This window comes from Fusarium musae, chromosome 5, assembly GCF_019915245.1.
Source record: "Fusarium musae strain F31 chromosome 5, whole genome shotgun sequence".
Classification (NCBI taxonomy): domain Eukaryota; kingdom Fungi; phylum Ascomycota; class Sordariomycetes; order Hypocreales; family Nectriaceae; genus Fusarium; species Fusarium musae.
Genome location: NC_058391.1, coordinates 267460 through 279957, shown reverse-complemented (window position 1 = coordinate 279957; position 12498 = coordinate 267460). Strand labels below are relative to the sequence as shown.

Genomic DNA, 12498 nt, shown 5'->3' with positions numbered 1-12498 from the left:
TTGTATCATTTGTCCTCTTTTCGAAGAAAGCTCGCTTGGCAGTTCTGATAGCTTCAATCATGACGAGTTACTATGGAGGCCTGGGGCCGATGCTCAATGTAATACTATGGGTTCAAGTCGTCATCTTTGCAATTTTCGTTGGATTGAGGCTATACACGAGATCTCAGATTCTACACTCTGTAGGCGCAGATGATTATCTCGTCATCATCGCACTGGTACGCCCTTCACTCCCTCTCCATTACCTCATGCTCACAATCTACAGGTCTTCCAGATCATCTACTCCGCCTTCGTAACAGCCGGTACTAAATACGGTCTCGGGCGCAAATTCGCAGACATTGGCAACCCCGATGCATACTTCCGAGCCGTCGAGCTGGAGATATACAGCCAAGTAGCCGGGCTAATGGTAATCGGTCTTGGAAAGTGCGCCGTTGGCATTTTTCTTCTACGTATCGTACGGAACAAATTCCAGAAAGCGTTTATATGGGCGTTTCTGGCGGGAACGGTGTTTATCACTCTGTTTTCTAGTATCGTTGTCGTTGTGCAGTGTGATCCTGTCCAGAGGACTTGGGATCGACGGGTGCCGGGGACGTGCTGGATTGACTTTTCCAAAGTTGGCTTGACCGTGGGATGTAAGTTGCTGTTGTATGATACTTGGAGGGTGCTAATGTGTTTAGCTTGGTTCGTCGTTGCGGACTTTTGCTTCGCGATTCTTCCGTGGTTTGTCATCTGGGAGCTTAACATGAAGCGCAAAGAGAAGATCACTGTCGCGTGCGGCCTAAGTCTTGGTATTTTGTAGGTCATCATTCTCAACGATGTGGAACCATCCTGACTGACGATATAGTGCCGGTATCTGCGGTATTGTTCGTACAGTCGCTCTCAATGGACTGAACGCCAGTGAATACATCTGTAAGTTCCTTCATCCCCCACCAGTGATTAATCTTCTAATCTCTACAGACGACACAGTCGACATGCTCATCTGGTCCGCGACGGAAAGTACCGTAACAATAATGTGCTCTTCCATCCCCGTCCTCCGCCCTCTCTACGTACGCTTCAGATACGGCAGCCAAGGCGACAGCTCCGGCGCCGCGAGTTCCTACAAGCTCCCCATGTACGGCAATCACAGCGGTCGGAAATACGGCAACGGCTCAGTGCCTGGTACCGAAACAATTGGAGGTAGCGGACCATCAAACAGAACAGTCATTGCGTATAATGCAAATGCCAGCGATGAAAGTATACTTCGCGATACAAAGACTCAGAATGATATCAGTGGGATTAGAAGGACGGATGAAGTGTCGATAAGCTATGGAAAACAGGATGCTAGAGACAGGGCTAGGGAGTGGAAATAAGAACCTCTGGGAGATGTCCAAGGAGTCGCGATTCAGGAAGCATGTTCCAGTCAACGGATGAAATAGATCCACTGATGAATACTACTACGTACAAATCAGGATCATATAATCGATACAGAAGTAATTGGTATGGTAGTGAAGTATAATATCAAGCTAAGAACTTTTTATCCCTCGCATTATGTCTATAAATGTTGTCATACGTCGTATCTACCAGATATCCTCCTTCGACATGTTAGTAACGGTGTCAACTCTGGATATGAAATGCTTACCTGATATCGCGCAGTATCCCTTAGACCCTTCACCTTCTCTGTTGCGCTCTCAACGGAGATATTACGCTGCTCGGCCCAGATTGAGATGAGTGTCGAGTTCACATCCCTAGCCATATGCTTTGCATCGCCGCAAACGTAGACAATCGCTCCGTCATCAATCATGTTCATCACCTCTTTGGCGTGAGTTTTGAGGAGGTGCTGCACGTAAACCTTTTGCTTCGTTTCTCTGGAGAATGCAACCTGGATATCGAAGTTTTCACCGAGGGTGTTTTTATGTTCCTGGTATAAGTTAATAAGGGCGGCTGGACCTCAAAAGACGTTTGACTTACCCGCCACTCTGACTCGTAGAGGTAATCTTCACCGCGTCGTCTACATCCATAAAACAACAAAGTCTTTCCAACATTCTTACCCTGCTTCTTCAAAGCAGCTCGCTCCTGCACGAAACCTCTGAATGGAGCAACACCAGTTCCTGGACCGATCATGATGACAGGTCGAGATGAATCCTTGGGGAGTTTGAAGTTGGATTTGCGAAGATGAATGGGTGCTTTGAAGCCAACGTACTTCTCCCGTGGACCATTTAGTCGATACTCTTGTGATTGAGACTCTTGATTCTGGGCCTGTTTGAGAGAGAGAAGGTAGTTTGTAGCAACGCCCTTGAAGACATCAGGTCGGCCTTGAATCTCGGCTGATTCAATAGCGGCGGTGATGGAAACTTTGAAGGGCTGGACGAGGGACGATGAGGAGATGGAGTAGTATCGGGGTTGGAGCTTGCTGAGCCCTTCGATGATAGCTGAGAAGGGCAGCTTAGTCCACGTTTGACCCCCGCTGAGCATATTCAAAGCTTGAGCAAGTGAAAGACATTTCTGGCTGATCTTTTCGTTAAAGTACATCTTGTCACCACCAAGCTTGGTCGCTTCCGTCTTTGCAGAGTCGGTAGGTGCAAACGCGGCAATGACGTTGATGAACTCTCGAGACACAGGTCCAGCGATCTCAAGGTAATATCGCAGCGCAGTAGCATATGTCGTCGGTGTAGGAACGGGGGACTTTGCTGTCGCCTCCCGACTAACGATAGAAATAACCGTATCCTTCTTCTCACTCAACCCAAGAATGCTGAGAAGTTGGGTGACTTGTTCTTCGGAGTTGGTAGGCCAGATGGCGACGTGATCACCCGTCTCATAGGATAGACTTGAGTCACCGAGATCGATCTCCAGGTGGATACAATTCCTATCCTTGGAAGTGAACACCTCGCGAGACTCGATGATGCTGGCGATGTAGGGATTCGTGTTGCTGAACTGACGGTTTGCTGAGCTGGCATCAAGATGATCCGCATTTGCTTCACCAAGGAAAACACCAGGTGAGCTAGCATCCAGATCATCTCTCTCCAGAACACCAAATGTCGACTCGTACGCAACATCTCTCTCCTGAAGACCAAACTCTTGAACAAGCTTCGGCCACATATCCTGCTTCCAAGCCAGAAAGTCTTCTTCAGTAGTCCCAGCTGCATCATCGGCCTCCCCGACACCAGCAAGATTCTTCGCACCTAGTCCATCCAACGCTTTCGAAACACGTCTCACCATAGCGTTGTAATGCTCATACGTGCTATTCCCAAGACCGAAGGCAACATACTTGACGTTCTGAAGATCAACGTCCGGCTGTTCCCCACCTTCACCGCCAGTGATGTAGGTATAAAAGTCCTGGGCGTTATCTGTAGGCTCACCCTCCCCATACGTAGCAAGCACAAACATCAGAACAACCTGCTCTGACAGTTCAGACAGGTCATTGTAGTCGTACTCCTCAAGATCAGCGACCATGGGATCGAGACCATAGCGAGAACTAGCTTCTCTCGCTAGTTTCTGCGCGTAGTTCTCTGCGGTGCCGGTTTGAGAGCCGTAGAAGATGATGCAGTTTTTGCCGGTGGTGTTGCAGATGTGAGAGATGCTTCGAAGACTGTCTTCTTTTGAGGCTATTGCTTCTTCTGATGTGATTGGTTTGGGGAAGAAGATGTTTCGTAGTTTACCGTTCGAGAGATAGGCGATTGCTCCGAGGAGTAGAGAAAGAAGAACTATGAGGTCTGTTGAGTCGATGAGGGGAGATTCTGTTGTAAGAAGAGCTTCGTCCAGAATGGACTCGTTGGTCATGATGTCGATGTCAGCCATTGTGTCGAATACAGTAGATTGCGATAATTGATGATGATATGCAACTATTCAGAACTCTTGAAAGAATATTATACCATTTTGAAGTCATCGCGAAGTTTCTCGTGGCCCGAGTATCCGGCGCGGAATCGTTTTCCGACAACCGAACTTTCGACGATTTGCCATTCAAGATGTGCAAGCCAATCACAGGCACCATAAAGTCATCGGAACTTTCGCAATATTTCCGACCAGAATGTTTTCAGCAGCAGGATCAAGTTTTCGGTTACAATAGGAAATACGGATATAGAGCTCGTGGTGCTTCATTCGGTAGTTCGCAGTCATGCTTCGCTTGTATTATGCTGCCATCTCAGTACCGTACTCATTCCTATGTAATGATATATGCTCACAGTCACAGGTCTCAAATGCATCTATGCCACCCCAATGATGTACAACGAAGATCAAGCTGCATTCTTCCAAGCATCCTTGACCAAACTCCACGTCGCAAACACCGCCAGCGGCGAAACAAAAGCCTCGGGTATCAAACCGTCTCTCAGACTCCAGTGAGAAGCGACACTAGCCCAAGCCAAATTCTGAAGCATATCGCTCTTCCATTTTGCCTTCCATGTCTTTGTAGCCAATTTCTCTTTATCCTGCATGGTATTCATCCACTCCAGTGATAACCGACCAATCTCAATCATTGTAAACGCCGCCCAGGAGCGAATTGCGAGGAATGTCAGGTTCTCTTCTGATTGGGCTGAGCGTTTGAGAATTCTTTTGGAGGATAAGAAGCCAATTGCTTCGGAGACGTGGAAAGAGCTGAGGCAGAGGATCTGCGAAGCTTGGATTCCTATGTCCAACTTGTTTACTGGTTTTCCTGCGGATCGTTCGGCGGAGATGCGTTTGGTGAGATCTCGGGCTGCCTTCCACATGTCCAAGACGCCAAAGAGGCGATTCATGATCTGCCATTCATCAAGCATCGCGCACAGTGCTCTTGAACAGTTTGCGGCTCGTGTCGTTGACGTAGCCATTGAGTTGAGGTGGGATATCTTGAAGAATGACTTGGAGAGGCCATTGAGTCTCTTGCCTTGAAGCCTTTGGAGGTATGATGCTAACAGGTCCATGATGAAAGTGACGAGACGCACAGCTTCGCCAGCAAATAAGAGGACGGCATCTCGACTTTCTCGCGACTCAATGGTCCGGAGTAGATGCGAAAGAAACTTTCCAAGTTGTATGTTTTTGAGAATTGAGGGTTTGGTTTGACAGTCCGGTGAAGAGATCATGATGAATGACCTTGCAACAACTGAGTGCAAACGAAAACGCAGATAGCGATAATCTGATATCTGATACAAGCCACAAACAAGTCAACAAAGTATTACGTGGTTTTTCTGCAACGATACAGCATTGACTAACACCTCAAAGATTCCGACCGGAACGAACAAAAGTGAAACTAATAACAACAGTGATCAACAAGCAGTCGAGTCATGGAGAAGCATTTGTGAAGGTGACACTCGGAATGCTCTAGTTCCGGGCTATCTGGTTCCGAAGAATGGGAGATAACGAGACACGCACGCGTCAATTGATAGCGAAGCGAGCCGCGCCTTTTTAGTTCTATCCCTTAGTGTCGGGTAAGTACTTGAAGAGGAATTACTGAGTTGACTTCCGAAATGGGTAGTTTCTCATCATGCCGCAAGAAGAAGTCATCACAAACACCAGAAACGGTCATTGCAGCAAACTCAAGTATTCTCTTATTTAGTGTTAACAATTTTGTAAACATCTACAGCTTAAAAACATTGACCTTGACACATTTAACCTGCGTCCAATCATGCAGCGCATCCTCACCGTTCTCCCGCCCAAACCCACTCTGCTTAATCCCGCCAAACGGCGTATTCGCATTAACGCTTCCCCAGGAATTAACACAGACCAATCCACACTCAATCTTATCAGACACGCGGATCGCCTTGCTGATGTCATTTGTAAACACTGAAGCAGCTAGGCCGTAGACGTTGTCGTTTGCAAGATCGATGACTTCTTGCTCTGTCTTGAACTTGGCGATGCTGGCGACTGGGCCGAAGACTTCTTCGCGGATGATGCTGGCTGATGGTGAAACATTGACGTATGCTGTGTTGGGAACAAAGTGTCCCTTTGAGTCGTGTGACTGAGATCCACCGTGGAGGACTTGTGTTCCCTCGGAATTAGCCTTTGCGATGAATCCCATGATCCTCTCCTTTTGTGTCGAGCTAATAACAGGCCCCTTCATCGTCTCCTGCAGCAACGGATCACCCATAACAGCATCCCTCGTCCTCTTCGAAAACTCCTCTACGAACCTATCATAAACATCCTCCTGCACGTAAATCCTACTCCCCGCCGCGCAGATCTGCCCATTATGCGTCGTGATCCCCGCAGTCGACCACATAAGCGCATTCTCCCAGTCGGCATCAGAGAAGATAATACTGGGTCCTTTTCCGCCGAGCTCGAGCGTCACGCGCTTGAGGTTGGACTTTGCTGCGCTGGCGAGGATGGTGCGCCCGACGCCGACGCTGCCGGTGAAGGAGAGCTTGCGGACTTCGTGGTGGTCGGCGAGCGCTTGGCCTGCGACGGTGCCGAGACCGCAGAGGATGTTGACTACGCCGGGGGGGAAGCCGGCTTCGACGATGAGTTGGCCGAGTTTTTGGCCGTAGAGGGGGGCGAGCTCGGGGGTTTTGATGATGAGGGTGTTGCCGGCTGCGAGGGCGGGGGCTAGCTTCCAAGAGGTGATCATGCTATACTTGTTAGTACTGGATAGTAGTGAGGTGAAGGGAAGTGCTTACAGAGGAGTGTTCCACGGTACAACAGCCGCACAAACACCAATTGGCTCTCTCTTGGTATACGCAAGACCACTCTCATAGTCAATGCTCTGCCCATCAAGTTTATCCGCCCAACCCGCGAAATATCTACACGTCTCAGCAGCCTGAGGAACACTCATCCCCATAGACATGTTGTACAACATCCCCGCATCGACAGCCTCAATTGACGCAAAGACCTCGACATCGCGCTCAATAAGATCAGCGAGCTTATTCAGCAGACGGCGTCGTTGCTGGGGAGGTGTAGTCTTCCACGTCGCTGAAGCCTTGCGCGAAGACAGCACAGCGCGGTCGACGTCGGAGGTCTGGGCGGCGGAGACGGAGCCGATGGGGGAGGCAGTGGTGGGATTTTCGATGGTGATGGTTTTGTTGGCTTCTGCAGGGGTGAAGGTGTTGTCGATGAAGAGGCCGGTGGGGACTGTAAGACAGTGAGAAAGATGCACGTAATGGGAATTTGTGAGTGTAACGTACGTGTGATCTTGCGACCAGCTGCGCCGGTAATGGTGAGTTCCGCCATATTGAGTTTATATATTCGGGTATAAAAGAATGGTAATATCCACTAATCCAGATCTTATCAAATAGCCAAATGTCGATAACAGGCAGGCAAGAGAAGAGAGCGCAGTGAAACCATGCATATTACTTATGTACATTACGACGACCATTCCACTCGGAATCCTGGATGTTATGTTCCGGTATAGCACTGACCATGCTTGCCATGTCACATGTGGGGTTATGCATAATCCAGGGTCTCCCAAACACCTCTTAGTATTTGTAATTACTTCACCGCGGTCAGATCATCTCCATATCTTACGTATTTCTAATCCACTGCCCTGCTTGAGCCGTTTCAGTTACTGAAGGGAGTATACGATAATGTAGTATCAGTGCCAGGAGCCGCAATGTGATGGAGAGGAATGAGTCTTCCGATTGGGCCGCGGCTATGGGCTCGGAACCGCAGTGGCGATTCCGATGCTGCGGAGTTAGTGGACGAAATAAATCACGCAGATGGGCACACGGGGCAATCAAGGCTATATCTCCGTAATCTCTAGCGGCCCGTTTCCGTGATACAGACGATGGTGCAGTGGGCTTGGCAGGTCGGTAGTTGGGTGCCAAGAGAGAGAGGCCGAGATCCGTGACGATAACTGCATGGGATGGAGATGTACCTATCCTGATCTGACATTTATTTGTCATGTCACGAAGAGCTTCGTTGTAACCGACGCGTAGTGAGGTCTAACTTGATTGGAGTAAGTGGAGGATTTACGAGTGGCGACCATCTCGCGTCAGACCCGCAGTTGTCAACTTTGGAGACTCCAGGGTAACAGGTCAGAAAATATTCTACAAATGTTCTGTTTCATCAACTTCACTACCGGAGTCGTTTCACGGTACAAGCAGCAGCCGACAGTTGTCTCAAAGAAATTCATTTTTAATCATGCTAAAGTAATGCAAACACTGATTTACAATCTGATACTATACCATGTCGCTCCCAGTGCTCACAGCTTAGGTCCCTCCTCCTTACAGCACCCACTAGTCAACCTCGACGCAACATCCTTATCAGACGGTACATCGAGCGCCGGATTCCCCGTAAAGAAATCCGAAGGCGAAATATGCAACTGCAGCATCTCAACCGGCATGACCGGCCAATCCTCCACCCTAGGATTATGCGTGAGTCCAAACACACTCCAGCACACAACATCCTGATTCAGCACATCATCGCACCGATCAGCTGCATCGCTCACACCCCCGATCTCACTCTTGCTAAGCAGCGTGTACCGTCCGCCCGCAAAGAACTCGTGGTCTTTGTACTTAGTAACCCAGAAGTGCTTCTTTGCGAATAGCGCGCGCTTGGCTTGTGTGCTGTTGGGGTCGGCGAGGAGGAGTTGTGTTGGTGGTGGTGTGATCTTGTATCCAACCGGTTTACCCGACACACGGTTCAGTTTGTTCAGGTTCTGCACTTTGAAGACCCTGTTGCTAAACGGCGCAGCATCAATGCCCTGAGAAGTGGTGATCTGCGTCTGACGCACTTCATACATGTTCCCATTAGGATTCGTCCTCTTGTCCATTCTCAAAGGCAGACTCTCCTCCTGCACAACGGTGTTCTCATGACCGTCGATAGAAGGGTCGATGCGCACGCAGAAAACATGCTGATGGTTCTGAGCGAGGGCGCCGGGGCTGACGATGTTTCCCCAGGGCGCTGTCTTGCCGGGATCCATGTTTACGACGGACACGATGCCTGTTGCGCGGGCTTCCACGACGATGCCGGCTGCTTGGTCGAACTTGTAGTTGAAGACGTACTCGTAGTTGGCGAGGGTGATGATGAATTGGATGACGAGTTCGCGGCGGCGGGTCACGACTGCGCGGCCGGTTCGCCAGTCGGTGTGTTTCCAGCCGATGCCGTTGTCCTGCTCGTGCAGACAGATGACGTTCTTGGTTTCCTGCGCAGAACCATCTGCGTCTGTGAGGACACCGTCGAAGTACTGGAGTTGTTAGTCGTGAAGTGAGTAAGGTTGAGGTTTAGCTTACCTTGATCACGCCGAGACAGTCGCAGCCGAGAGTGAGGTTGTTGACGCAGTGGCCGAGACCGCCGTCGCCAAAGTCAAAGGCTTGCTTGCGGTGGTAAGGTGGACGAGGATCAGCATAAGGAACAGTCTGCCAACATTAGCATGTGTTTCGTATTGGATTTTCAGTAAACTTACCATATCGCTGATGCTCAATCTGTAAAGAACAGGACGTCCATCATAGCGAATATCATGGATGACAGCTCCCTCACGAGGATTAAACGTAACCCTCATTCTCCACTTCTGCCACTGAATCAAGTTCCCCTCTGTAATCGAGAAACTCGGTCCTTGAGGCTGCACAACCATCAAGGGCTTCAAATCCTTCCTCGTCCCATTCTCCAAAAGCTCAGGGACGTACTCTGCGCTCTGGCAATGATCAATAGCTCCAGTAGCATAAGTCTTGCCAGTGAGGCTATCATCCTTGCCACCTGTAGCTGGCTCATCAATGCGGATGATCTCCTTGGTAGCCGCGTCCATGACGGGGATCAAGGGCATGGGATAAGCGTAAAAGTTGGAGTCTTGACCCTTGCGAGCATCACGCGCAAAGACGAGTGCCTGGAAGTAGCGAGTGTTGCCGTCTTCTAGGTCTGGGGCGCCGTAGGGCCAGGGCTCAATGACTGTTTCGAATCCCTCAGGGAGCTTAATCTCCTTGAGTTTATCCTGAAACATCTTTGATCTCTTGCAAGACTCAACGACGATATCAAACTCAGCACTAAAAAGTCAGCTTCACACTTGACCCGTAACTCAAAGATGAACTTACGTAGTCAGACTGGCCTGGTGCTCCTCACTGATAATCTCCTGCGCGACGATACTCCGCTTCGTAACATCAACCACAGACTCATAGTAAACCGACTTCTGGTCTCCACCAATGACATCGTAGAAAACCTGCGCGCAGCGATCAGGTCTCGGCGAAGCAGCAGTAAGAGCCCCAGAGTGTTCAAGCTCAAGAAATCTCAGGACTTCTTCCTTAGGCGGCTCAAACAGGTACGACTGTCTGAAGAACAGCAGTGAACCGGGGTGAGACGCCTTGACAATATCACGAGCAAGGTTAGTCTCACGCGCCGTAAGAGCAGACAGAGGATGTGGTGCAGCCATGATGGACAAAAAAGACTCAGGACAAAGGAATTGTGGTTTGTTGGTGCAATCAATGTCAGCAGAAGTGTATGTTTTGGGGCTGTAAATAGTACACCCCGGAAGGTCTCGTTCCGAGGGTTACACTCGGAACACCCCTCGGAACGCGGAAGCGCAATCTCTCTTATCTCACCCAACGCTTGTCAAGTGATAACGCAGCCCGTAGAGAACGACTACTACGTAACGAGTTAGCTCTTCCCCGCGTTCTTGATACGGCCCCTGTTTAGCGTGTGTTTTGATCTAGAGGATGTGATATGCCAGCCAGGGGGGGTCCACGCTGATATCTCTTTTTCCCTTATCATGAATGATTTATATGAACGACACTTCCGTGCTTTCCATAGCTCCACTAACTTGAAAACAGCCAAAACTTCTACTATATAAATATTATTATCATTATTCTTTTTTGAAAATGGGTGAACTTGAGAAAGTTGACGTTGCTGTTGACAAGGACGCCATGAGTCTTGAGGGCAACACCCGAGTTTCGAGCGATGATGCCCTGCGTCTTGCGCAGCTGGGTCATACGCAGGAACTCCGACGACAGTATTCTCTCTTTTCGCTCTGTGCTTTATGCGTTTGTCTCATGGCGACGTGGGAAGCCCTATCCTCTGTTGTCGCTACGGCTCTCGTCAGCGGCGGAGCACCATGCCTCTTCTACAACTAGTCCGTCTCTTCCGTCCTTAGAATTCAGCACCACTAACATAATCAGTCTACTATCAGCAGTATGTTCCATCTGCATCGCCAGTTCTCTTGGTGAAATCGCTTCGATTTATCCTACAGCTGGAGGTCAGTAAACCCCCTATGCACGACTCTGTTAACTCGAGACTAACGCTTGAATGGTACAGGTCAATATCACTGGGTAGCTGCCCTTTCGCCCACTTCCATTCGATCGACCGCGGCTTGGGTCACAGGCTGGGTCAGCATTGGCGGACAAGTTGTACTCACATCGTCTGCTGCCTTTGCTGCCGGGCTACAAATGCAGGCTCTCATAATCGTGAACAACGAGACGTATGTCCCTGAGCGTTGGCGGGGTATGCTGTTCTACTGGGCTGTTCTCGTCTACGCTCTTGTTCTCAACATCTGGGGGGACAGACTTCTTCCGCATATCAACACCGTGTCGGGTAAGTACCCCCGCTGGCGGGCTATCGTTCGGAACTGACGGCTCTAGGTGCTATCCATGTCATTGGATTCGTCACCATCGTTGTTGTTCTTGGTGTCATGGCTCCCAAGAACACGGCTTCGTTTGTCTTTACAGAGGTCACCAACTCTAGTGGCTGGGCCGACGATGGTGTCTCATGGCTCGTCGGTCTCCTGTCTGCCGTGTATCCCTTCCTCGGGTATGTCCTCCCATCACACTCACTACATCACCATCTAACCATCACAGATACGACGCCGCTTGTCATTTAGCAGAAGAAATGCCCCACGCCAGCCGCAACGTCCCCATCGCCATGGTAGGCAGTGTAACCATTAACGGTCTCATGGGTCTCGTCTACTGCATCATCTTCCTCTTTTCAACCGGTCCCCTCGAGAAACTTCTCGCAACTCCCACTGGGTTCCCCTTCATGCAGATCTTCCTTGACGCTACCAAGAGTCAAGCTGGCTGCACTGTCCTTTCTGTCATCATCACATGCACTGCTGTCGCGGCGACTGTGGCTGGAACTACATCTACCTCGCGAACCCTATGGGCTTTTGCGAGAGACAAGTCAACGCCGTTTGACAAACAGCTCAGCAAGGTCGACAAGCGTCTTCAGATCCCTGTTTACGCTGTCGTGGTTGTTATTGTTCTTCAGATGCTGCTTGGTCTCATCTACCTCGGCAACACCACAGCCTTCAACGCTATTCTGTCCATGTCAATCATTGGCATGTATGTCAGCTATGCTTTCCCCATCATCGCTATGCTCTTTGCCAGGAGTAGTATTCAGACTTCTAATGGCTTTGGACCTTTCAAGCTCGGACGTATCGCTGGCCCAGCTGCCAATGTCATCAGCTTGATATGGATCACTGTTGTTGTTATCTTTAGCACTTTTCCATCTGTTATGCCAGTCACACCTCAGAACATGAACTACTCCATCGTTGTCTTGTCTGGGTGGCTCTTTGCTGGTATTGCGTACTATGTCTTCCGTGGCAAGTACAAGTTTGAGGTTCCAGTCGTTGACCTTGATGTTGTCGAAGGTCTTCGTGATGGAGTCCATGACAAATAAATTGGATAGTGGTAGTCAAAACTGGAGAGT

The 12498-nt window shown here is 49.6% G+C and overlaps 6 protein-coding genes across 6 annotated transcripts; 2 read left to right on the top strand and 4 right to left on the bottom strand.

Annotated features, from left to right (window-relative positions):
* Nucleotides 1-59: 59 nt before the first annotated feature.
* On the top strand, nucleotides 60-1346 carry J7337_006441 (uncharacterized protein; the record flags this gene model as incomplete). Its single annotated transcript, XM_044824104.1, has 5 exons — nucleotides 60-215; nucleotides 263-629; nucleotides 675-792; nucleotides 842-906; nucleotides 955-1346. The coding sequence occupies 5 exons, from the start codon at nucleotides 60-62 to the stop codon at nucleotides 1344-1346; spliced, it is 1098 nt and encodes a 365-aa protein (XP_044679761.1).
* A 176-nt stretch (nucleotides 1347-1522) lies between these two features.
* Nucleotides 1523-3771, bottom strand: J7337_006440 (uncharacterized protein; the record flags this gene model as incomplete). Its single annotated transcript, XM_044824103.1, has 3 exons — nucleotides 1523-1528; nucleotides 1616-1894; nucleotides 1945-3771. The coding sequence occupies 3 exons, from the start codon at nucleotides 3769-3771 to the stop codon at nucleotides 1523-1525; spliced, it is 2112 nt and encodes a 703-aa protein (XP_044679760.1).
* A 434-nt stretch (nucleotides 3772-4205) lies between these two features.
* On the bottom strand, nucleotides 4206-4868 carry J7337_006439 (uncharacterized protein; the record flags this gene model as incomplete). Its single annotated transcript, XM_044824102.1, has 1 exon — nucleotides 4206-4868. The coding sequence occupies one exon, from the start codon at nucleotides 4866-4868 to the stop codon at nucleotides 4206-4208; it is 663 nt and encodes a 220-aa protein (XP_044679759.1).
* Nucleotides 4869-5521: 653 nt separating this feature from the next.
* Nucleotides 5522-7104, bottom strand: J7337_006438 (uncharacterized protein; the record flags this gene model as incomplete). The annotated part of the gene is made up of 3 exons (XM_044824101.1): nucleotides 5522-6506; nucleotides 6555-7005; nucleotides 7059-7104. 3 exons carry the CDS (start codon nucleotides 7102-7104, stop codon nucleotides 5522-5524), a joined length of 1482 nt encoding a protein of 493 aa, XP_044679758.1.
* A 970-nt stretch (nucleotides 7105-8074) lies between these two features.
* On the bottom strand, nucleotides 8075-10234 carry J7337_006437 (uncharacterized protein; the record flags this gene model as incomplete). The annotated part of the gene is made up of 4 exons (XM_044824100.1): nucleotides 8075-9058; nucleotides 9105-9230; nucleotides 9278-9851; nucleotides 9900-10234. The coding sequence occupies 4 exons, from the start codon at nucleotides 10232-10234 to the stop codon at nucleotides 8075-8077; spliced, it is 2019 nt and encodes a 672-aa protein (XP_044679757.1).
* Nucleotides 10235-10679: 445 nt separating this feature from the next.
* On the top strand, nucleotides 10680-12468 carry J7337_006436 (uncharacterized protein; the record flags this gene model as incomplete). Its single annotated transcript, XM_044824099.1, has 5 exons — nucleotides 10680-10930; nucleotides 10977-11053; nucleotides 11113-11388; nucleotides 11436-11604; nucleotides 11652-12468. The coding sequence occupies 5 exons, from the start codon at nucleotides 10680-10682 to the stop codon at nucleotides 12466-12468; spliced, it is 1590 nt and encodes a 529-aa protein (XP_044679756.1).
* Nucleotides 12469-12498: the final 30 nt, after the last annotated feature.